This window comes from Ursus americanus, chromosome 17 (genome assembly GCF_024610735.1).
Source record: "Ursus americanus isolate L20-20 chromosome 17, mUrsAme1.1.p, whole genome shotgun sequence".
NCBI classification, from domain to species: Eukaryota; Metazoa; Chordata; class Mammalia; order Carnivora; family Ursidae; genus Ursus; species Ursus americanus.
The window spans coordinates 46,162,809-46,189,432 of NC_142143.1; the positions used below are offsets into that span (position 1 = coordinate 46,162,809).

General features: G+C 43.2%; 1 protein-coding gene across 1 annotated transcript; it reads right to left on the reverse strand.

Moving 5' to 3' along the window:
* Positions 1–5,054: 5,054 nt before the first annotated feature.
* SLC35E3 (solute carrier family 35 member E3) lies at positions 5,055–20,713 on the reverse strand. Its single transcript, XM_045789628.2, has 5 exons — positions 20,099–20,713; positions 19,114–19,224; positions 14,718–14,876; positions 11,454–11,536; positions 5,055–7,304 (listed from the first exon to the last, which is right to left on the reverse strand). The coding sequence occupies exons 1-5, from the start codon at positions 20,498–20,500 to the stop codon at positions 7,118–7,120; spliced, it is 942 nt and encodes a 313-aa protein (XP_045645584.1). The 5' UTR covers positions 20,501–20,713; the 3' UTR covers positions 5,055–7,117.
* Positions 20,714–26,624: the final 5,911 nt, after the last annotated feature.

The following is a 26,624-nucleotide window of genomic DNA, read 5'->3' on the forward strand; positions in this document are numbered from 1 at the left end:
AGTTTTTCCTTGTTCCTCTTACAGAATATCCTTAGAACCTTCACATTGATGTCCAGTTCCAAGATGGAGGCATAACCTTTAAGACACTGGTGATAGTGCTTTCTTGATCTACCAACTCAACTTGAAGAACTGGGGAAAATTCTGGGAATAAGGCAGTTACTGAATAAGTATAAAGCTATGTCTGAGATAGACCACCTCCCACTTAACTGGAAAGGTTGTTCCTGTTAGAGCTGGTTCACTCACCCCAAGGCACCAATAGCCCCAGGTGTGGACTCCATCTATGTGCCCCCATGTCCACCAAACAATTTCTTCTCTCCCATCCACCCGGCCCCCGTGCTTTGGTGCCCTATGGACTGCAAAGACGGCTGGGGTCAGGCTACCAACTACTCTAGTTTTGTTTTTAACCAGCTACATTCACTTGCTGCTTCCTGGGTTTTAAAGTCTAACAGAGCAAGTCCCCCATTCCTGCCCCGTTTCACCCTCAAATTCTCATTGGTATGCTTTCAGTGGCAAGGAGCAATTAAAAGTGGCTTAAACAAATAAGGGTTTACTTTTCGTCTAGAACAAGAAGCCTGGAAACAGGCACCTGACGGCCTTGTTTTAGCAGCTCAGCACTTTCACATCAGGTTGTCTTCACCACTCCTTTAGCTATTAGTCCAAGTCTAGACATACACAGCTACATTCCAGGCAGGAAAAGGCAGCGCCGACCACATCTGCCCCTTTTAGCAGGGAAGCAAAACATTCCCCAGAAATCCTCAGTGACCTCCAATTACATTTCACTGGCGAGATCTTACACGACTATCCTTAACTATGTGGCAACATGGTGAAAAGAAAATTTAGCATTTCAGCCTCTGGAGTAGACGCAAAGAATAGGAATGGGTGTTTGGTTAGGAAACCAGCCATGCTTCCACAGCATTTTTTGTCTTTTTTTCCCCCCTGTATAAGTTTTTGTTAAATTGTATAAAACATTCTGATTCTGGCAAATACAGTCAGCGAGCCACTCCATGATCTCTAAGAACTCTAGTCCAAAGACCTGGAGAGTCTGATCGTTCCCATAGTAAATCCCCGTTTTGGAGACCCCCAATCTCAACAGACTAATTGATTTTGAGCCTCCCGTCTCCTGGTAAGACCTCTCCCCATCACTCTCCTGTACCGAACCGCCAACACTAATTTTAAATTGAGAAAAGGAGAATTGAGAAAATAGGAAACTGACTTTGGGGAGTCTAAGAACAAACAGGAAAAGGAAAATGAAAACATTTGGTTGATATAAATCATTTGATTGTAAAAGAAAAAATAATTTTGGGGCACCTAGGTGGCTCAGTCGGTTAAGTATCCGATTCTTGATTTCGGCTCAGATCATGATCTCACGGTCATGAGATCGAGCCCCGAGTTCGGGCTCCATGCTGGGCATGGAGCCTGCCTAAGATTCTCTCTGTCCCTCTCCCTCTGCCCCTCCCCAACACCTGCTCTCTCTCTCTCTCTCAGGAAAAAACAGAAGAACAAAACAAAAAAATAACAATTTTTATGGGTAATAAAAATCCAACATTTAGAAATGCATATGAACCTAACGTTGCTCTAAAAAAAGTAAAGTCCTAAAAAAAAAAAAAAAAAAGGAAGGCCTAATCCTGGCTGGTTAAATAAATAAGCAGGCTTGTTCTTGTGGTGTACATATATTTATGAAGTTTTTAATTCAATAGAAAAATGTGAATTACTATGGTTTGTGTGATGTGCTATTTTCCAAATTAGAAACAGCGTATCAAAGAGTATCCCTCAAACAGCCATAAATAATTTGGTGAATTGGCAATACTTTACCTCTCAATGACTTCATACGAAGTGTGAAGCGATTCTGATAAATCAAATGAAACCATATGTCCTGTAACCTAACAAATATGAAAATATATTACATTTAATATTTTGCATATACTTTCTAAAAACAATCCACCAGTAAAAAAATGCACACGAACAAGAAGAGCTCTTACAAGGGCCAAAAAAAAAAAAAAAATCTTTCTCGTTTCATCAAATCTGCTCTCAACATAAACAAATGAGAAATTGTAATTTTAATCTGAAAAAGCAGAAGCAGGGGATTTTGGAGATGAAGAGTCCCTTGGAAATCATTTCCATCTAAGCCCTCATTTTGTGGATGAAGAAACTGAGAACCCAGAGTCAACCAAGACAGCCCAAAGCCAAAGACAATCTACGTAATGGTGGAGTCTGGACCGGGAGCCGCGATCCCGATGTCCAGGCTAAGCCGTTCCACTGCGCCATACTAGCTCCCCGACTGAGACTGGCCTTTTTCTCAGCAGGGTTATCTTGCAGTAACAGAAACCAAAAATGCATAACTGATCACCCCTTAGTGGGCCTGCAAACTTTTTTTTTTTCAAAGTACGCTGGCAGTTGGCAAAAGTAACAGTTGATCTTATTAATAGCAATCCATATTTCAAAAATACCTTCAGTAGCCAAAGAGGAAACTCCTTTTCAGGACAAAAGATCATCCCTGCTACAGAAAGAAGGACGTGTCCCTGGCAGAAGTACACAGGCTATCTGGTGCTTTACAACTCTACTTCTAATAAATTACCGTTATGGTCAGAGTCTTAGACTCACACACGAAAAGCCCCCTGCTCATGTCAACCAGCACTCAATATCACAAGCTGCAATGGCGGCAGAACTGGGGATACTCGAAGATTCCATATCCTCTCTCACACTGAGGACTCGGCCCGCTCCAGTCTGCATTTGCGACCATCACTCCGCGGAAACAGCCTTCCCAAGGTCAACAGTGAACTGCCAGCAAACGCAATGGTTATTTTTCTGTACACATCTCCCTTAACCTCTCGGCAGTGACGTCTCATCTGTCCACCCTCTCTCCCATTATCTTAGCCTCGGCTTCCTCCTGTCTTCTTCTTCCTTCTCAGAATTATATTCCTCCACCGGTGTATGCCAGAGTTCCTCACGGCTCGGCTGCAAACAGGCCTCCTAGGCAAGCCCGTCCTGATCTGCGTTTTCATCCATATCAGTCACACCCCCGTGAACTCCCCACGGACTCTTTCCACTCCAACTAAAACATTACCTGACTTCTAGACCTGTGTATCTGATCATTTGATTAACATTTTTAACTGGATGTCTCAAAGACGCCTCAAAATCAAGATGGCTGTTTATGAACTCATCATCTTCCTCCTTCCCATGCTACACCTCATCTTGTTTCTTGTCTCGCAGAATGGCACCATTCTCTCTCAGCTACACCAATCAGACCCAGGAATCAGTGTGATTCCTGACTTCACCTCTTCCCGTGCCCTCCATTTCTAATCCATCTCCAGCCATGTTGATGCCATCTACTAAATTCTCCTGGATCTGTCCACATCTATCATCTCGCCGCGACCAGCCCTCCAAGCTATCACATCTCGGTACATCGTCTCCCAGCTGGTCTCCTAGCATCCCTCTGGTTCTCCTTGATTAGTTTCAGCACAAAGGGGTTGACTGCGACAAGACTCAGAACCCTCCCTCTTGCTCATACTAGATTCCTAACATGGCCTGCAAGGTGTTCTGTAGTCCGAGGCCAGCCTTCCTTTCCAGTCTCATGTCTCACCGTACCTTCCCTCCCTGAAATGTAGCCTCCTACAGCATCCTGTTGCAGTTCGACTCATGGGCCTTTGCACGTGCTATTCCTTTGTACCAGAATGCGATCCCCTCCCTTTACTTATCTAACTTCCATAAATCCATCAGAGCTCAGCTCAGTCATCTTTTCTTCATGGACACCTCACTGACAGCCAATTCTGGGCCAGATTCTTGTGACATGCCCTAGAGAATTATGTTCTTAGCGTTTATCTGAATTTGTCATCATAAACTCACTGTTTTTATTTGATGAATGCCTTATTTTTAATGTCTTGTTTTTACTTAATATCTTTTCTGCTAGATAGAGGTTTAAGATCATAGGACATCCAGGACTGCTCTGGCATGAAAGGACTGTCTTTGCACAGTGCCTAGTAGAATGCCTGGCACATATGTTCAATAAACTTTTGCTGAGTGAATGAAATTATCATTGTATTCCTGAGCGTAGCAAGTATAATCCAATTCAAGTTTGGAAATAGAAATGCAAAACACAATATATCTAATAAATCCGGTTTCCATTCTTTCAATCAGACTTTCACCTTTGGCCATTCTGTGTATTCATTCACCCAACAAATATTTACTGATGGAGTCAATGTGGAATGTCTGATTAATGCTGTTGCTTTTAAATAAATTTAAAAAAAAAGACTATGACTTAAAAAAATGGCAAGGTTTAAAAAGCATTTTAAAAAATGAAACAGGAGAGCAGCGCCTGGTGGCTCAGTTAGTTAAGCATCTGCTTTCAACTCAGGTCATGGTCTCAGGGTCCTGGGATCAAGCCCCACATTGGACTTCCCACTCAGCGGCAAGTTCTGCTTCTCCCTCTGCGTCTGTGATCCCTCTCTCTCTGTGATCACTTTTGCTCTCTCTCAAGTAAAATCTTTAAAAAATAAAACAAAAAATAAAAATAAAAATAAATAAAAATGAAACAGAAGAAAGCCTGCTTCATTTCAAAGACAGATTTCTCCTTCAAGGTATGTTATTTTTTAAAAAAGATTTTTATTTATTTATTTTAGAGAGAGAGAGAGAGAGAGCATGATTGAGTGTAGGGGCAGAGGGAGGGAATCCCAAGCAGACTCCCAACTAAGCATGGAGCCCGATGTCGAGCTTGATCTCAGGACCCTGAGATCATGACTTGAGCAGAAATCGAGTCAGATGCTTAACTGACTGAGCCACCCAGGTGCCCCATGTTATTTTTTTTTAAAAAGATTTTACTTTTTTAAGTAATCTCTACACCTGACCTGGGGCTCAAACCCACAACCCCAAGATCAAGAGTCTCACGCTCCGCCGACTAAGCCAGCCAGGCGCCCCCGTGTTATTTTAAAGTAACATGAGAATTTTGTTTTATTAGAAGCTGCATTTTGGGGGGCTGGACAGACCAGCATTACCACTGCAAATACACACAGAGGCGATCCTTCTTTCACTGGTTCTAAAAAGTTCTGACGCACAACATGAAAAGTAAAAATATCAGGTTCTCTTTATTTGTAACAGGTGAAAACTGAAGTTCGGCCACTTAACATAGAATTACAAACAAGTACAGTTACATCTGTAACAAAAGGACAGTGGGTGTCATCCACGGCACTGTTTCTGGTTTGTTTCTGTGGCTGGGCCTGGTCATTTCCCCCAGGGATTTCCTTTTCGACGGGAAGATCATCTTCAGGGTAAAAAATGTTGATCAGACCCCAGTTCCGGTGGCACATATTTTATTCAATTATATATGCACATCCCCTGACCCTATCTTGCTCCAACCTTTTTATTGCATTCCTACTGACAGCAGCCATTTATTATAACCCTCCCCAACATTTATTACACCCCCCGCGTATTTACAGTTAAAATAGAATTTCCACACAGCACAAATCGACTCAGCTGTCCGTGTGCAGAAGTCACATAATCCTCACTGCACGGAAATACTTTTCTCCAGCTTTGGGGAAATAACTATATGTTAATTTAAACACACACGGAGAACATTTCTTAGAGAAACATAATGCCTGAGGCTCATCTGGTAAGACAGAGTGCTTGCTGATTCTTAGCACAGCAAAATATTTCTTTAGAAACCGAGAAGAACCAAAGAATATTTAAAACAAAACAGAAAATCGCACGTACTAGTCACCTGACAATTGACCGAAACATGGAAATTCTGTCAAAACAGATTTTCAGTCAGGCTTTTCATTTCAAATAGGCCATGAAAAAAAAAATCCAAAAAGGTATATTTTTTATAGGTGGTTCTTTGTCCTCTGAAGAGTTGTGTTTTTTTTTTCATTTAAAGTTTATATGTAATATTTTTAAAAGATTTGTTCCAAGAGGGACTGTCTCAATGTATTGTGAGAAATTATCGACAACCGCTTTTAACACTCAACGGTCAAGAAGTTGGAAGGCAGAGACATGCTGTGTGAGGAAATCTGTGGCACTAATAATCCAGCCCCCACTCCTTCAGTGGAAACCCCGTACTTCCCCTGTATCCTCATTTTAAAAAATTATTCTAGAAACGAATGGAGCTGGTTAAATATTCACTACTTTTCTACTTCTCTTTAAAATCTTTCCTCATATTTTCACCAAGTTTCTGCTTAACGTTTGGAGAGTATTTGCCCTGAGTTGCTGCATGAAAATTTTCCTCAGTCACCTTAGAGTTCACAACAAAGCCTTCAGTGCCAAAGAAAGCTCCATGCCTGCCTCCAACGTGGGAGGTAGGGGGTGACGCGGGGAGCTGGTACCAAGATATTACCAACGTGAAATGCTCCGAGAGGCCGAGAGAACGGGGTAAGACATCTGCTCGGTTCCGTCCATAGTCTCCTCTTTGGGCCAGTTAAACATGGAGCGGTTTTGTTTTTTAATGCCATACGCGGTTTCTAGAGTTCACGGAGAGCTCAGAAACAAGGGAATACCTACAGCAACTGTAGTTTTCTGGATAACGTGTGACTTCTTACATCAATTTTCTACTGGAAATATGGGACTTTCAGATCTGGATTTTGTCTTAGGGTCTTCTTTCCTACACTTTGCTTTCTAGAAATGATATTTCATTTCTGTAAGTGAAATAAGCAGGAAGTTTTACTAAACCAACTAAAATAGAAATGCTAGATTTAAATTCTGACTTAAACACTTCGGCTGAAATTATAAAAGAGCTCACACTGGGGGCCACCTATGAGCAAGTAAAGGAGTCCTCACAGTCCTTCCTTAGAAGGGTACGAACACTTACAAACCATGACACATTTGTAGAACAGTGATATGGATCCCTCTGTCGCTATTATAGAACTTAAATTTCATGTATTTCACTTGGTATAATCGAAGCATCCTACAGACTTCACATAATCAATCTTTGAGAAGAAGCATGAGCCATGGTCTTAGAGGTACTCTAAAAGAGAAAGTCCTATTTATGAATAAAATTTCCTTTGTGTTACTTCTTGCAAACCATCATTCAATGAATTTTGCAATATAATTTTTCTTCTTCTTTAAAAGTAACTTGCACACTCAACATTTTTTATCTTCTTGGCGTGGCTTTCTTTTCTCCACCAAAACCCAATTATGGACGCTGTACCAGTTTACTCTTACTTCCTTCCTGTTCACTGAGTTTAAAATGCGTATAGGCGAGAATGCCAAATAACGTGCATAACATGCCAAGACCCTGATTAATTGACAGTGGATCCTTAAATAAAACATATCCTCCAAATAAAGTAATGCAGAACTTGAAGTGTCCAAACATGTTATAGCTGAGGTTTTTGGCTAAGGATCAAGAAAACCAACAAGCTAGATTGTTATACCCACACACTCACACAGAGAAGGAAAAACAAGCGAGATGTTACATTCACACACGCACGCACACATACACGTGAAGTGTGGCTTCCTGTGGCTGGAAGGACTGCATGGAGCACAGCCTGAATCCCCCCAATCCCCCATATAAGAAACAAGGACTTCGATCTAGGTCAATCCTAGTTTTCTCAGTAGGCTTCAGCAATAGTGACAGGACACTGCCTCGACTGTCTCTACTATCTCTCTCCAAAGAAGAACAAAGGCGCTATGTGATAAGGTTGAAAAAGGAGTTGAGAACAAGGTACAGAGAAGCGATTTTGCCCAGCAATCTATTACGATGTTTTACAGCGCTATTTCTAATAAACTTCCCTTGGCAAATGAGGGAGGTGTGCATGGCACCAGACAGCAGACTCAAGGTAAACACATCCGGTATGCCTCAGTTTGGGAGGGAAACAGGGCAAGGGAGCGGTGAGCCGGAGAACCAGTGACACACTAGGCGCTATGCTTGCTACCCGCACGTGTCACCTCACGTCATTAAGCATGACATTGACCTTCACTGCGGTACCACTCTTCCCATCCTACAACTGTTGTGGTTCAAGGATTTCAAATAACTGAGATCACCGAGTTTGGAAGTGGCAGAGCTGGAGTCCAAATGTGGACGGGTCTATTTAACTCCAAGTCCAGGATCCAGTCTGGTGGGTGGCCAGCAGTAACGTGCTGCTTGGTTAGAGGTTTCCAAATCACTGTACTTAAAATAACAAACTAAACACACGCCATGCCTTTAAAAATCGTTCATTCCATATTTTACATATGTTTTTTCCCTTATAAATTAGGACCTCACTATTTTTTCAGATGTTTGGTGTGCACTCAGCTGCTCTTCCAATAACGCTATTAGAAATAGCTACCAAGGACGCCTACATGGCTCAGTCGGTTAAGCGTCTGCCTTTGGCTCAGGTCATGATCCCAGGGTTCTGGGATCGAGTCCCGTGTTGGGTTCCCTGCTCAGCGGGGAGCCTGGTTCTCCCTCTGCCTCTGCCCCTCACCCTGCTTGTGCTCTTTCTCTCTCTCTCTGGCTAATAAACAAAAGCTTAAAAAAAAAAAAGAAATAGCTACCACTCTGTGCCTCAGCTTCCCTGTCTGTATAATGGAAATCGATAAAGGCTCCCTCCCAGGATTAACGAGGCCAACATATGCGAAGTTTTCAGCACATAGCAAGCACCATATGTGTCGGCCGTTGTCAACAGCAGGATTTATGCCTAACAAGTATCTGCCGGGTGCTTGAGGCATCTTCTCGCAAACACACAGGGCAGCTCTGACACTGCAGCCGTTCCCAGCCCTGACTCCCGGCAGGGGACGGCGACGGCTGCAGGGCCGGGCCGGGCGTGCACTGACCCCTCCCCAGGATGCTAACTCTAACCATTAGAAGACAGGCTTCACTTTCCACGCTGAACTGTCTCAAAGCACACTGTTCTAACACTGGTTCTAACACTTCGGTGTTTCCTGACTCCTCAGCCTCTCTTTTGACGTAGTTCACGACCTGTGGAAGGCAGTTACACGAGAGGGAAGGCAAATTTAAAGAAATTCTTCAGTGAGGTAAAAAAGGCATATATACATTAAATTCAATCAAAAAGGAACAGTCTACACCTGGTATTTCCAAGTCCCCTCATTCCCCTCTCCGCTCGCTCCGGCTTTCCCCTCCATGCTCGGAAAGCTCCCGTCACAACCTCGGCGCCCTCCACCTTCCCGAGCCCCCTCCTCAATTCCCGGCCTTCCTCGACTTGACCTGTCAGTGGCATTCAACACGGCTGACCCCCTTCCTCCTCACCTGGGGGGTCTGTACGGCTTCCCTCCCCTGCCTTGGTCGCCCTTCCTCTGCCTCCACTGCCAGCTCCTCTCAGCTCCGGAGAGTCAACACCGACGTGACCCAGAACCCAGTCTCATGGCGGCTCTTCCTCTACTTGTTTGCATGGTAACCGGCACCAGCCTCCCTGCTTTAAACAGCATCTACACAGGACACCCGACTCTGGAAGAACTGCTGCTGAGACCCTGACCCTGAACTCCCAGACTTGTTCTCCCCCCAACTCCCACCCCCAAACCTCCTTCGGGCTGTCCTAGTTCAGCTGCTGGCAGCACACCAGGCGCTCAGGCCCCAAACCACGTGAGCCAACCTGTTTCCTCTCCTATTCTTCACATCCGATTTGTCAGCAAAACCCGCTGGTGCTACTTGAAAACATATCCAATCCTGGTACCAAACCACCATCCTCTTTCCAGGGTCCCTTCTCCTCTTGCCTCCTTCAGCGCAGTGCTTCTCAACCGGGGTGATTCTGCCGCCAAAAAGGTCTGGACACCTTTCTGGCCGTCACCATTGGGCAGAAGGGGGCGCTACCGGCACCTAGCGGGTAGTGGCTGGGACGCTGGGAAACACCTGACAGTGGGCAGGACACGCCCCTGCAAACAAGGCCTGTCCAACCCACGAGGGCAGCAGGACGGAGGCTGAAAACCCTGCTTCAGTCTCTGCTCAACCCACAGCCCAGACTGATCCCATTAGAACATAGGTAAAATCACGTCGTTTCTCCGCTCCTGGCATCCAAGGCTTCCCATCTCACTCAGTACAAGCTCCTCTCAGAGCCTTGCTGTTCTCCACCCTGTCCGCTCCCCGCCACAACCACAAGGCCTCCTTGTTGCTCGTCAGGGCCTCCCCGCGGCTCCCTCTGCCCAGAACGCTAATCATCCCAATCTGCATGGGGCGACTGCATTTCCCCCGGGTCTTCACTTAGAAGTCCCCTTCCTGACTGCCCCCTCTTTAGTTTCAACCCAGCCCCCGACACTTCAGCTCCTCTTTCCTGCTTTACTTTTTCTCCTTGGCACTTCACACTATCTCACACTGTCTACGTATACTTTAATTTTCTTGCTTATAGTCTCCCTCACCAGCACTGAAACCTGGGAGAGCAAGGATTTTTGCTTGCTCCAGGACCCAACATACAGTAGACATTCACCACGTAAGTACTGACTAAGTCACAGCGTGGTTTGCAGTGGGCGTTCAGTAAATATTTGCTGAACGAACGAGTGTTCTTAGGGCACATCCCTGGATGCCCTGATTTGGCAGCATGGTGCACGAGGTCTGGGACTAGACTGCGTGGGCTCAAATCTGGACACCACACTTCTCAGCTGTATGACCGTAAGCACGTCACTTGACCTCTCTGCACCTCCACTTTCTCCTCTGCAAAATACGACAGAATTCACCTCACAGAGCTGCTCTGAGAGCATGATGCCTCATACACCTGAGGTGTTTCTTTCCAACAGTGCCTGGTGGAAAATAAACATTTATTAAGTGTTGGGTTTTTTATAATTATTCTTGTTATAACTGTTGTTGGTATTTATCGATAGTTGGCAAAGAGACTGCTTTTTTACTTTGCTGACATCTCAGCGTTCACTCCTTTAAATAAATCAGCACACTTGGATATAATGTTACTAAACTACCTCTCTGATTTGGGGAAATCCTTTGCTTTTGCTTAAGAGTGGAGACAGAGTGAAACAAGAAGAGAAACAGCAGGACAAGCAAAATGTTAAAAATGATTCAGACCTTTAAGGCCTGATTTCATTTCTTGATTGGAGGTAATACTGAGAAAAACAGGCACACCCATATCCAAACAAGTACAAAAACATATTCAAAAGTCAGATGTCAACGGTCTGAAGTTATCTTCTGTTTTTGGATTGGCTGTACCTGCACTTTATTACTATAGGGGCTGACAAGTGATTAAGAACCCCAGCGTCCACTCCGTTATCCACTCCACCAGTATTTATTTAACTCCACTATGTGCCAGGCTTGGTGCTCTATGTTGATTTTGGTAAGGGGAAAGGTCACTTACTGCATAAGAAAACAAAAAAGCCTGCATGAGACAGAAAACTAACTCATTTCCCTAGCTCACCTTTCTTTAAGTTTCCGTAGAGTCTAGTGTGGAAAGATACAAGAAAAGCCTGGAGATCAGTCTAGCTACTCAGTTTAGGCCAGTAATAGTAAATGCAAGGCTCCCAGAAGGAAATAATTGTGACAGAGTTTGGGAAAATATAAAAGACTACGCATTCGTGAGTTACGAGGAAAAGGATACGTGACCGGTGATGTGTTCCCAATGATCCAATAAATTGATAAGTTCACCATGAAAGCAATTACTCCGGAGAGCAGCACCATAAGCTACAAACAAACCCAAAAAATCATTAATGTAAAGCACTTGTGATCATTATAGTCCTCAGGTAAAAATCCATTTCATTAGGCATTCCTAAAAACTTAAACAACCACCATTAAGAACGAGAGTTTTAAAAGAATCCCTTTGGGAGACAGCAAGGCATTGAGAATAAAATAGCAGAATGAATAGTATTTAGAAATGTAATTTTGTCTACAAAATGCAGTGAAAATTCTCCAATAATATCCTGCCTGAATGTGAATTTCCAGGTTCATTTTTCTTATCCATCTGAAGAAAAACTATTTTGCAATAATTTCTAATTATAAAAATAATGCATATTCCAAATACAGGCAAAAAAAATCAGAAAATAAAGATAAGCAAAAAGAATGTAAGGACTTTTTATAATCCTAACCACCCACCACTGTTAATACCTTCTCGCGTATCCTTCCAGATGTTTTTCTACTAACTGCTCATGCTTATTCTTATTTAAATTAAATCAATGGGCATTCATTGGTTATCTATAAAGCTAGGCCATACCTTTTAAGGAACAGAATAGGGTCTCATCCTCAAAGAGCTTTGAAACCACTTGAGGACATACTAAAAAATCATAATAATCATAGCTTGCACTTACATAGTACTTATTACATGCCAACAACTGTCCTAAATGTTTTACATATATTACCTTGTTTAAACCTCACAAACACCCATGAGGTAGTAAAATATTATCCCTTTTAACAGAGAGAGAGGAAAAGCACTTTGCCTTAGATCACACAGTAGTAAGTGGTAGGGCTGAGATTTAAGCCCAGGGCAGCCTGGCTCTGGAGTCCCTGTGCGTAACCCACTCTGCTATGCCACCTCTTGGCCACATGAAAGGCAGTGAGCTCAGGAAATAGATGAAAGAGTCCTGAGCGCTGCCTCATTAACAAGCAAACACACAACAGGTTTTTTATGAATCTCTAGGCAGGAGATGTCATTTGGGGCTCAGGGAGGGAGTGGTGTTTGGACCTTGAACGTATGTACACATTAGAGAAAGAAGAAGGAGTAGGATTCCTAGCAGATGGGACAGTGGGGGCCAAAGCATGGCGGCAAGAAAGCACAAGGCGTGTGCGTGGGCCGTGAAGAAACCAGCCCGGCCGAGGATGGGGACAAAGTGGCTGCACCGCTGTGTGTCCACAGTACATCTGTCCAAACTTTCCCACCGTTGTATTTAAAAAGTTATAAAGTCATTTGCTATTTCTAAAATAAGAGAATTTAGATAAAGTATCAGCTATGATTTGAATTATTAAGAAATCAAATTCTATAGAAAATATGTCCTATTTGAAGATTCCTTCTGTCCCCTGAGGCTTTTATCAGCTTTTAGATCACCGTGGTCACAGGAGGACTAAAGGGGCTGGATTTGCGTCCTATTTAGGTAAAAACAGTAAAAGCTCATTTGTTTTACAACAGTGAGTCCGTTATATTTTCAACTAAGAGAAATGTTCATTAAAGACTTAAAAAACTGTTTGTAGAAATACACCATTGTTAATTTTACTGAGTGGATAGAATGTTGCACAGTACTTCTTGATGACTTGACTCACACAGAAAACACAACCACCGGCTCTATTCTGAGGCAACGATGCCCTCTAGGGACATTAAGGAACGAAAGTGACTTCTTATTCTGTGGACTCAGACGGCTATGTTCTTAGTTCCTCTGACTTTTGGGGGCTGCTTCTCCCTTCTTCGAATCTGTCAGAGGGCCTATCGCATAAGGCCCCCTGCTTCCGGTTTAAGGTATCTATGCTGCAAGAGTCTGAAGACCAGGTAACCAGGATGGCTAGAATTTTTGTAAAATTAAGGGGCAATATTATCTGAGAGACGGACAAGTGATATCTACTGTGGAAAAAAGGTTCTATGCCAAGTGTCTGAGTTTGAAACCACCAGCATTCTGCTCCCAGGCAGCACAGCAGAGCACTTAAGAATATGGGTTTTGGGGGCGCCTGGGTGGCATAGCGGTTGAGCGTCTGCCTTTGGGTCAGGGCGTGATCCCCGCATTATGGGATCAAGCCCCACATCAGGCTCCTCCGCTGTGAGCCTGCTTCTTCCTCTCCCACTCCCTGCTTGTGTTCCCTCTCTCACTGGCTGTCTCTATCTCTGTCAAATAAATAAATAAAATCTTAAAAAAAAAAAAAAAAGAATACGGGCTTTGGAGTCAGCATGCTTGGACTCCTGCTCTGGGTCTGCTTACTGGCTGTGGGATCTTGAGTCAGCTACTTAACTCTGTCCCTCAGTTTCCTCATCCTGTATCCAAAATATGAGGATAATAATAGTATCCACCTAATAAAGTTGTTATGAGGATTAAATAAGTTAACATTTGCAAAGTGTTGGGCTAGTTCTTGGGCTAGAGTAAGGGCTGTGTAAGTTTGATAAATTAACCCCACCAACAAACAAGCCTTTTCTACGGGCTGCGTTCCAAAGGTTAAAGCTGCGGGAAGCAGAAATTCCTTCCCTAAGTAGGGGGATTACACTTTCTAACTTAAAATGCCCCCAAAGTACACTTCCCTTTGATCTGGCAATTGCACTCTTAGGACTCTAGTCCAAAGGAAAGAAAGTACCAGCTCCTAGAGACACATGTATCAGGATGTTTACGGCCACGCTGTTCACGGTGGTCAAGAACTGCATCTAGTACACGGACACTGAACAGAATGCTTTGAAGAGATGTTCATGAGACACGAAGCAAGAAAAGCAAGACGCAGAAAATTATTTATGTTGTGATCCCACTTTTGTCAAAGAAACAAATGTTTAACTTACGTATATACACGTGTGTGTGTATAGTTTACATGGGTATGGATAGCACAGAGAAAACCAGGGAAGAACACGCATTAGAATGTTAACACGACTTACCTTCAGGGGCAGAGACGGGGAAATGAAACGTCGAATGTGTGTGGGGAGGGGGCTGGGGAGAAGGAATCCATGATAAAAGCAGCATATATGACATGCTTCTGTGTCTATAAAATTACCCACAGACACACGCACGCACACTGTGTCTCAGTCTCTTTGTCTAAAAAATAATCCTTCGCTTGCCTCCCTTCAAGGGTAATTATGAAGATTAAGCGGGAGAATGGATCCGAGACCGTGCTCTGAAAACTAAAAATCGCACGAATAGCAGCGGGATGATTCTCTTGTTTCGCAGACAGCAAAACAAGTAGAACTTACCAGCGCGGACACGGACCAGGGGCCAAAGAGTCCTCCTTCCCCGAACACTGGCTCGAAGAAGGGCACGGCGACCAGCAACATGGCGGAGGACATGGGCGCCTGGTACGACAACAGCTGCATCGAGTTCACTTGCAATTCATGCTGCTTGGCTCCTACCCACTGAAAATCGGAGACAAGACACGTGAGGCAGGAAAAAAATACCATCGCTTCGTAAACAAAAGATGCAACTCTAGTCACCAGGATGGGAACGTGGGGCAGGGCTGGGGAAAGAGGAAGTGCCTAATTATTCTACAAGACTCCAAAGATCAGTAATATATACGAATGTCCTTTAAGCATCGTGGATGAAAGGAGCTTTATAAATTCAGTGCACGACTATCTATTTTCTTCTCAGTTATAAAGAAGGAGAAAAAATATCCTCTTTTCCCTGTTGGCCCTAGTAAATGGGGCAAGTCAATGAATTCATACAGGGGGGGTCCAAGAGTATCAGAGATCTTGGGAAAAGGAGACAGGAATGGAAATTTAGGGGAGAAGCAGGAACAGAGATGCAGTGCTAGACTTCATTTCTTTCTAACCCCCCCCCCCCAGCAAAAGAACACAGGGTGGGCAGGGCAGGCTAATTAGGGAATGACAGGAACCTCAGCTATCCGGGCTACCGATGTGGTGGCTAGAAAAGTATGTGAGGCCTTTTCATTCACATTAGAAAACTCAACCAATGGCAGAAAGAATTTTCTTCCTTATGGATGATTTTTCTGTGGGTAATCCCCCACCAATACATCTGAAGAAATTAGATAATTGCAAATCCTTTTAAAAGACTCTATGAGGGGCACCTGGGTGGCTCAGTTGGTTAAGTGTCTGCCTTTGGCTCAGGTCATGATCCCAGGGTCCTGGGATTGAGCCCCGCATCGGGCTCCCTGCTCATCAAGGAGCAGGCTTCTCCCTCTCCCTGCCACTCCCCCTGCTTGTGCTCACTTTCTCTGTCAAATAAATAAAATAAAATCTTAAAAAAATAAATAAAAACGGTATCATTCAGAGGGTGCCCGCGTGGCTCAGTCAGTTAAGCGTCCAACCCTTGACTTCGGCTCAGGTCATGATCTCAGGGTCATGGAATCGAGCCTGGAGCTGGGCTCCACACTCAGTGCAGAGTCGGCTTGTCTCTCTCCCTCTCCTCCCCCCTCCCCCAGCCCCACTCAAGCTCTCTTTTTCTAAAATAACGTCTTTTAAAAAGATTTTTTAAAAAACCCAAAAGACTATATTATTCAGGAGAACCAACACCTCAAAACCTCAAATCCCATCAGTCCTCAAAATGTTTCGCAAATATGACTAAAAAAAGCCTGACAGGGCTGTTTTTATAAGATCTGGCGAGAACAGCCAGGCTTCTGAATGACTGCTCCTACATAATTCTTCTTCCTGGAGATCTGGGTATCCTGTTATATAAACTCGAGGGCTATAGAAATTCACCAAGACAAAAATAGAGGAGCAGGAAATGTGAAACATACTCCTGCCAGCCTTCCCTGAGAGTCTCCTGTGAATACGGAGGACAAAGGATCGATTCTTCTGCGGCCTGCTCCTGGGGGGCCGCAGGGAGAGTGTGGACGCCCGCCCCTCGCTTTCTTTAGCAGCCTCACGAGGCAGCTGCATGTCTCTGACACAGAACCGCCTGGAATGGTGGCTCTTCTCAGGGCCTCCACTTCCCCTCTGTGCACCCTGGCTTCTGCCCACCATCGCTCTAACGCAACTGCTCTCCCGAAGGGCGCTGTCACCTCCAACGGCCACACCCACGGGCCACCCCTCTGCCCTCCGCCTGCTGGGGCTCTCTGCGGAACTGGCGAGTGTCTCCTGGACGAACCTGACTTCTGCTCTGCACTGTTTCCTCACCTACGTCTTTCTTCATTTACTATTTTTAAGGCAGATGTGTGGCCTTTTTCTTGTATCTCCCTGACTGATCTCACTTACACCCGAAGATGTCTCCAGCTCGGACCTCCTTTCTCAGGGCATCCCTCATCCCCAAACGTCAACAGCGTCTGGGCGGCCTTCACTGCCACACTCTGCAGGGACTGTTGTAAAACAACTCAGGGCTTACTTCCCCAAATGAGCTCCTCCTGTGTGGCTCCCATAATTAAAGACCTAATCACCCCCAGGATGAGATGCCTTACTTTGCTCATTCTACATTCGGTCTGGTCCTGCTAATAATTCCTGCTCCAAAAGGTTTCGGGGCCTCTAGCACTGTCTGTTCAGGGCCTTCCTGTCTTCCCCTTGAACCATGGAGAGCCTCCCAACTGTTCAGCCGTCACTGCCACCAGAGTTAATGTGCTGAAACACAGGGAGCCGTCAAGTCACTCCCCTATCTAAACTTTCCCGGCGCCCGCAGGATAAAGAGCACACTTCCTTTAGCATGACATTCAAGACTGTGCCATCTGGCCTCACCCACCCCCAAGCCTCGGCCTTCCACAATGCAACTAGAGTCTCACCCCATACACCAAGTTCTCCAGAAATGCTCCGTACTTTCACACGTGGTCGCAAAGAAAGGCCTTTGCTGTATTTCTCCGCTAAGCAAATTCCTGTAGGCCCTTCCATTTAAATCGCTAACTTTTCCATGAAGTCTTACCTCACCACCCCTAGGAGAACTGCCACTTCTTCTCCCGTGCTCCTCAGACCTTTCCTCATACCCTGAGCTGTACTGCTTGTGATTAGCTGTCTACACGTGTTTCTACACTGCTGGGATCTTAGCTGCTATCCATCTTTGTATCTCCAAGGCCAAGCATCAAGCAGAAGGAATGTCTGCTGAATGAATGCATAAGTGAGTCAACCGTCTCTCCACAACGAAAGCTAATACCTCATCACTCATCTTTTAACTCCTTTTAATGCCCTAGCAGTATAAGAAGAAATAACTTAGAAATTACACCGGGATACAACGGGAAAATACAACTTTTAAAAAATGAATATACCTGTTGGGGAATATACCTGTTCCCTAACAGTACTTTTACTGTTTACTAACAAGAGAAAACTCTGCCTATTAGTTTGTCCACAAATCATTCCTTAGTCAGTCCCATTTCAGATACGTACCTGAGGGTACAGAATTCTTTGATTCTAATCTACAGCAATTTTGAGACTTTTGGGAACAAAAATGGTCATATTGGCAAGTGAATACTCTGAGTTGAAATTATGCATTAAGGAATACAAGAAATTCTAATGTTCAATAAATACAATTTCTTGCTATACTTAAAAAACATTTAACCCCACTGGGCCAAAAAAAATAGTCTAACAAAAAAGACAAATAGGAACGTTCACCTGCCGTATCTAGTAACAAAATTTAAACTCACTGAAGTACATCTAAGTACAATCTTCTTAAAGCACAAAGCTGAGTTTGCTCTGTTTACTCTCTGTAGCGAAACACACACCATCTTGAAGCCAAATGACAGCACTGAGTGGGTGCTTTGTCTTTTCATGACACTGGTCTCTTATTTATGCTGCTTCTTCCCGCTTAAAAGTGTACTCAACCCCACCACATTTATGTAACAATGTTTCCGAAATGATCAGTACTAGAAAGTGCTAAGGCTGTAGATTTAAGGCTTCTTAAAGCTGTAACATTCGTAACACAAATGCCTTAGTTTATAACCAGAAGGTATTTGTGAAAAAGGAAAATTGGTTACACATTTTGGCTCAGACTCCCCATGCAGGCACACCCAGAATTTCCACTCCAAGGTTTTCAGTATAGAGAAAAGACTGTTTCATTGCACCCTTCACCAAGTTATTTTTCCCCACTATGTAAGAAACAAAAAACCATACTTGTTGTGATTTTATGGTAATGAAGTAGGTGGATCCGTGCACAAATTTTTAATGAGTGCCTGCTACAGGCAAGGCACGGAGCTACTGTGGTACCAGAAGTGAAATACCCATTGCTAGAAACTACGGATAGAGACAAATCACGGGAAGCTGACATACAAGTTGTAACAGCAGCATATTTTTTGAGGCAAAGATTTATAAATCTGAAATTTTCCTTTCCTGATCAAATTTTGGAAAAGGTACCCGATCCTTCACAGTAATCTTATAATGAAAGAGTAAATCATAATTTAACCAATGATCTCAGTTTCAAGGACAAAGTCTTACTACTCATTTTGTAAATATTTCCCCGATGATACTACAGCACCCCCCCCCACACACTGGTAAGCATGGGGACTATACACTTACAACAGGTGGGGAGGTACTGGGTGAGCACCCTACACCCAAGTTTCTCTGTCTCCTTTCTTCTTTTCACCCGGAGTCAGACAATTTATGCAATTATGCCTTCTTCCCAACAGTCTATTGTCTCTATACTGTATTTTCTAAACCTTGGGATACAGCTTCAAAATTTATGAAATCTGCTAAAAAGGCACATAAAGAAAAAAAAATTACCAACCACTTGATAAAGGGATGTAACTAAAACACCAAGAGCGGCAAACACCATTCCAAGGAAATTAAACTTCACATCGTAATAAGAATTTAGGATTACACCTAAAGTTATAGGAATCTGTAAAGAAAAAGAGGCAAATGTTGTTCAGATTAAATTCATGAGACATAAACTTAGTATTCTTTTCATGTTGTCTTACAAGGTTAATCATAAAAACATCACTGGGAAACAATGAACTTCTACAAAAAATGGATTTTTTTTTCCATTTGAAAAAACAAACCGATTTCCTCAAAGTGAAATATGTTAATTCTATATTTATGTTGGTATTTAATTTTACTTCAAATTCGGGGTAAAATAATGAGTCAATGCATTGCAATTTGCAACAAACACATACCACCTGCAGGCACACAGGAGTAATGGACCCCTCGGACTAGTGTCTAAACAACACATAAGCATGAACGTATAACAAAAGCATTAAGAATTTAAATATTGTAAATCATTAAGTGCTAAAATTATCATCTCTTTTTATTTAAAGACACAGAAACCTCTGCAGTATGTTGCTGAAGACATATTCGAAGACATATTTTATGCTGAATCTTTAAGGTTTACCATACATGATCTGATTCCCCTGGGTCAAAAGAGGGCCGTTTTTCAGTTTGAGATTTTGCAGATATTCCGATACACTGAATTGCGTAACGCAATACAGTTTTCTTACCAATCACAGCATTTAAGGATTTCCATCAAAGAGTAGTTACCTAAAACTCACACAAGCACACTCTTCTGGGCTAAGAGCCCAGTAGAGTGCCAGGATGACTTTTTTCACTTCTCCCAAATAAGCCTGAAGTTCACATGGTCACAGATGACGCATGTGTGCATTTCAAGACGATGGGGAAAGAGCGTGGCGCAAGGTTAAACATTCAAATTTCCCGGGGAGAAAGACGGTCCAGGACGTGGACTGTGAAAAGGTGCACCTCGCGAAGCTGAAGCTACTCACCAGCGTGAGCTGTATTTTGGTAGAGAAGGTTTTCTTGTAGCAGAGGGTCTGGATGACTATGATGACCGGCGTGGTCATGGCCTTGGCCAGCTGATAGGTGCCTATGGTGTTGTTCTGCAGAGAGAGATTGGTGAAGACCACGAAGCCGCAGAAGCTGAGGGCCAGGAGGAGGAGTTTGGAAGGCGGGAGACTTTTGGGGGCAAAGATGTCCAGTTTCTGGCAGATGTACAAGCCCAGCCAGGTGACCACGAAGTGCACCAGGGTCAGGCTCATGTTAGGAAAGCCGTGGTGCACATAGATCCATTTGTTGAGGAACACGATGCAGATGGACACCAGGAGGTTGAGCAGGAGCCCAGCGGCGATGCGCCCGTTGCCTCGCATTCGGTCCGCAAGCGATGCCATAACCTCCGCCAAGCCGGGGCCCTTCAGCCCCCGACAAGGATGCCCAGCCTGTCTCCCGCTGCTCTTCCCCTCCTCCGCCGCCGCCACGTCCTCTCCGGCTTCACGGTCTGGCCCGGGAGAGGCATGCACTCTCGGCGTCCCGGGCGAGCAGCAGCCTCAGCGGCACACACATGCTCCGCCACCGCCCATTCAGCTGGTGACGACGCGGCAGCACGTCCCGCGCGCCCCGCCCCCCTCCGCCCGCGACCACGTGGCTCGGGGCGCCCTTGCTTCCGACCCCGAGCTGTGGGTGGAGCGATCTCCATCCTGCGCAGGCGCGTTGGGCTCTGCGTGAGGAAAAACTGCGTCCTCGGTCCCCTACCTCCTTGGTCGCCTAACCCCGACTCTGGTTGGGTTCATCTGGGACTCCTCTCTTGTTGTTGGACATCTCCTGTGTGTCAGTTGACGCACTTGCTAGACAGCTGCTCTCAAGCTGGTGGAGTGCAGACACTATGGGCCAGTATGAGACAGGTGCTCAGCAAATGTAGTCATCCCCAAAGAAGGGAAAGCATTACTTCTTGAAAGTGTATTTAATTTAATTAATTAATTAATTAATTAATTAATTTATTTATTTATTTAACAGAGATGATTTTAAAAACTTTGATATGGCTCTTAAACTTCTATCACAAATTGACTGCATGAATATTCATAGTCACACTTTCTTTCCTACAGAGTTTCATAGACTTTCCTCCATTTTCTTCTAGCATTACTTGTTGGAAAACTCTGAGCCTGGAAGGAATGAAAGTGTATTTTAAACATTCTATTTTAAAAATCAAAATACACGAAATAGTATGATGAATTCTCATACTCATCATCGTTAGTACACTATTTAGATTTTCTTCTTTTTGAATCAATGTTGGGCCTTTTAATTGTTCTAGGAAAATTCCGTTTAACTTAAACGTCCTAATATACTTGGTTAGAGTTGTATATAGTGATCTACCTTATTTTAAATTTATTTTTTCTGGGGGCGCCTGGGTGGCTCAGATGGTTAAGCATCTGCCTTTGGCTCAGGTCATGACCCTAGGGTCTTGGGATCGAGCCTGCATCAGGCTCCTTGCTCAGCAGGTAGCCTGCTTCTCCTTCTCCCTCTGCCTGCTGCTCCCCCTTCTTGTGCGCTCTCTCTCCCTGTTAAATAAATAAATAAAAATCTAAAAAAAAAAAAATTATTTCATCTGCTGTTCTACCACTTATTGTAAAAAGTATGCATTTGGGTTTTCTTTGTCCTTTGATTAGTTTTACCAGTAATATGACTATTTTAAGCTTTTTCTTTCTTTCTTTTTTAGATTATTATTTGTCAGAGAGAGAAAGAGCACAAGCAGGGGGAGGGAGAAGCAGGCAGAGGGAGAAGCAGGCTCCCACTGAGCAGAGAGCCCAGTGTGGGACTTGATCCCAGAACTCTGGAATCATGACCTCAGCCGAAAGCAAACACTTACCCAACTGAGCCACCCACGGGTCCCAGTAACTTGACTATTTTATTGGCTTTCTCAAGGATTACTTCTAGTGATTTTGATTCAAGTTATAACTTTTTTTCTTGACTTTTCCCCGCTAATTTCTTGAATAGAATGTTCAGTTCTTCAATTTATTTAAAAATAAAAGGACTTAAGGGCACCTGGTTCAGTCGGTTGAGCACAACTCTTGGTTTCGGCTCAGGTCATGATCTCAGGGTGGTGGGATGGAGCCCCTAGTCTGGGGCCCTGTGCTCAGTGGCCCAGAGTCTGCTGGAGATTGTCTCCCTTTCCCTCTTCATCCTTCTCTGCCCTTCCTGCTGCTCACTCGGCAAGGGCACACATGCTCTCTCCTCTCTCTCTCAAATAAAATCTTTGAGAAAAAAATAATAAAAAATAAAAGGACTTAGGCTATGAGTTTTCCCCCTGAGAATAGCTTTACCCACAGCCCTCACGACAGTGTAATATTCTCAGTCCTTAATTCCTAAGTAGTCTGATTGAGTTTTAATTTCCTCTTTGATGTAAGAATTATTCAGATATTGAGCACCTGTTTTGTGCCAGGCACTAAATTTGGCACTTGGAAGATAGTGGAGAGTAAAGCCAGACCAGACCCTCTCCCTTAGAACTTAGTGAGAGACTGCCAGGCAACAATGATCAACTATGATAAATGAATATTTTGAAGTAATAAAATACGGTTCTGTGAAGGTGTAACACAATCAGAGCTAAACCTGGGGAGGGAGAGGTGGTCAAGGAGTTCCCCAAGGAAATGAATCTTCAAGATTTGAGAATGCGTAGAAGTCAATTAGGCAAAGTCTAAAGTCTGGTTTTCCTAACATGGTCTTCCTGATGAGCTTTTCTTCCTATCATGCCACCAAATTCTACGGATTCTTACCACACCACGTGCCCTTTCCACAGTTTATATTGCCATCCTCCCTTCCAGTTTGGATCTACAGAACCCTCTAATCAATCATTTACAATGTTTACCCTCATCTGCTCCCCAATTAAGGGCTGTGGCACCCCGTCTTCATTCAGTCTACTCAATTCATTGTCTCCTTGTGGTTATAGAGTTGGACTGATAATTTTAGCATGGATAATAATCTTATCATTCATCTATTTATCTTGCAATATTTGGAAATAGTTTTGATATGAAATCTGAAATTTGGATTAAAATAAAACAGTATCTAGTGGATTTGAAATCCCTGTTGGATTAGGGCTACTGAGTCTAACCCCATATTTGCCATTTCATCCAGGTTTCTACTGTTCAGGAAACTGCCCTTCTCCAGATTGGTTCAATTGGTTAAGCGGCTTTCTCTACCTCCTTCACAAAGCACAGTAGTCCTCATCTTCACTTGTCCTGAAATGTAATTATCTTTATTTTCATTTGCAGATGTTGAAAATAGAGGTTCATGGCTGTTACCTTGCAGCTAGAGGGATAAGATTAAGATTCCAACCCAAATTTCTCTGGCTCCCGGCCCACTTCCCCTCCTTTTTATTATGGAAAATTTCAAACTTGTGCAAAGTTAATACCCGTCACCTGGCTTCACCAGCTGCCGTTTTCACGTGTACCTACTCCTCACCCCTCCATTTGATCTTTCAAAAGTAAATTTACATTCACTCAAATGCACTAATCTAAACTGTACATTTTTTGATAAATGGATGCCCCTATGTAACCCATACCCCTGTTAAGATACAGTACATTTCCATCACCTTACAAGTTTCCCTAGGAAATCCCCACATCCCCATCCCCAAGAGGAAACCAGTTTTCATTTTTCCTTCACCATGGTTTTGACTGTTCTAGAACTTCATATAAATGGATCGTACAGTATGTACTCTGGTGTCTAGGTTTTGTTGAGTAGTTCTTTCCTTTTCATATTGTTGAGTAATATTGTTCTGTATGAACATACCACAGCTTGTTTAGTCATCCTATTATGGTCATTTGGGTCATTTCCAGTTTGGGGCTATTATAAAATGCATTTGCACAAGTGTTTTTGTGGAATTCATTTTCATTTCTCTTGAGTAAATATATGAGTGAAATTTCTGGGTTAAAGAATAGGTGATTATAAGAATAAAGTCAAAACTTGGAACACCTCGGTGGCTCAGTCGGTTAAGTGTCTACCTTTGGCTCAGGTTGTGATCCTGGGGTCCTGGGATCAAGTCCTGCATGGGGCTCCTCGCTCAGCCGGGAGCCTGCTTCTCCCTCTGCCTGCCGCTCCCCCTGCTTATGCTCTCTCTCCCTGACAAATAAATAAAATCTTTAAAAAAAAGCGTCAAAACTTTTCCAAAGAGTGTACCATTTTATATTCCCCCAGCCACGTTCGGTAGCAGTTGCTCCAGTTTGGTGCTGTCAGTCTCTTTGATTTACCCTCGATAGACAGGTGGTGGTAGCTCATTGTGTCTCTCATTGCACTCCCTATTGACTTGAGTACTTTGTCATGGGCTTCTGGTTATGCACATTCTCTTTCTTTATGAATCATCTATTCTTTTGCCCACTTTTTCCTTTATTATTGAATTGTAAGAGTTCTTTACATATTCTGAGTAGGTTTTTTTGGTCAGATATATTTTTGCAAGTATTTTCTCCCAGCCTGTGTCTACCTTATTTATTTTCACAATGGTGTCTTTGGTGAGCGGTTTTGTATTTTAATGAAGTCTCATCAATTTTTTCCTTTATGCTTACTGCTTTCTGTCAATAGGAAATCTCATTTTTCTTCTATAGGAAATCTTTGCCTACTCACAGGTCATGAAGGTATTTATTTTTCTTCAAAGTTTTTGTTTTAGCTTTTATATTGAGGCCTATAATCCACCTCTAATGAATTTTTGTGAATGATATAAAGTGAGGGTCACAGTTGATTTCTTTTTTGTATGGATAGTCAGTTGCGTGTCACTATTTAATTCCACCCAAATCTTTTACTTTGAAGATTTTTAAATCTACAGGAAAGTTTAAAGATTAGTATAATAAACATGGCTGTCCCCTTCACATTGATTCATTAGTTAATATTTTGACATACTTATCTGTGTAGACTTTTAAAGCTAAAGCATTTTATTTTTTAAATTTTTATTTTTTAAGTGATCTTTATACCAACATGGGGCTGGAACTCACAACCCCGAGATCAAGAGTCGCGTGCTCTAGTCACTATCTCACCAGCCAGCCAAGTGCCCTAAAGCTAAACCATTTTAAAGTGCAGACTTCACGACCTTTCATCTCTAAATATTTCAGTGTTTATCTCTTAAGAATAAGGACACCCGGAATGCCTGGGGGGCTGTCAGTTAAGCTCCTGCCTTTGGCTCAGGTGTCCCGCGCGGGGCTCCTTGCTTAGTGCGGGGCCTGCTTCTCCCTCTGCTTACCACCCTTCCTGCTGTGCTCTCTCTCTGAGTAAAAAAAGTAAAAATAAATAAATAAATAAATAAGGACACTCCCCTACCTGGCCACAATACAATTTTACCACACCTAAGATTAACTCAGTCATACCAACTAATATACAATCTATTCTCTTGCTAAAATATTGATAAGAATTGTGTTGAACCTGTTTATCAATTTGGGGAGGACTGGCTGTCTCTACAGCTTTCCCCAGCTGATGCCAACAGAGCATCACGGTCAACTACTGCTACCTGCCTTGCGTACAAGAGGAGGAGTCAATATCCATCTCTGATTTAAGCCAGAATATCCCAAACTAACTGAAATCACCTATGGCATATTATACTTGAAAATACAACGTCCAGGACCCTATCCCAGGCCTCTTAGCCAGACATCTCTAGAGGTGGCATCGGTAACTATGTATTTAAGAAATTCCTCAGGTGTGGGACACCTGGGTGGCTCAGTCAGTTAAGTGTCCAATTTTTAATTTGAGCTCATCATGATCTCGGGGTCATGAAATCGAGCCCTGCATTGGGCTCCTCATGGGGTGTGGAGCCTGCTGAAGATTCTCTCTCCCCTCTTCTCCCTCTCCATTCTTGCATGTGATCTCTCTCTTTATAAAAAAAAAAACAAACAGAAAAAGAAAAAGAAAGAAAAATTCTAGCTGATTCATAAACATGCATTACATGCATTAACATGTCCAGGCCTTGCTCATACTGATTTCCTAATGTGCAGTGCCTCACTCTTCTTGTGCTTTCTCTTTGCCCTTGCAAATTCAGTGCATTACTCAAACAGCAGCTCTAATGCTACTTCCTCAGAGACCTCTTAGCTGAAACAGTTTCTTCTTGCACAGACTACTTGCACTTTTTCACGGCATTATTTGTTGTACTTCCCCTAGTACAAGGGCTGGACTAGATTCCACTCATTTTGTATTTCCCAATTTATTCAGTGCCTACTATGTACCAGGTACTATGAACCACGATAAGTTTTCAGAAGATCCAACTATTTTAGTAGCCAGTTTGCTGAATGAGTTAATAAAAGAGAAATGTTTTCAAAATAAAGAAAACAAGAGTATAATATTAGACAAAAATCTTGCTATATTCATCTTAACTGTAGTATTTAAAAAATACTAAATTTTATGATAAGAAATTACATACCTGGTTTAGATACGATTCTACTTTCCATCCTCTTTATAATTTTAAGATATCAGAGTATTTATACTCACAGGAGAAAAGTAGGATAATAGGAAATTTAATTTCTTATTACATTAGAAAATTTTAATTTTTAT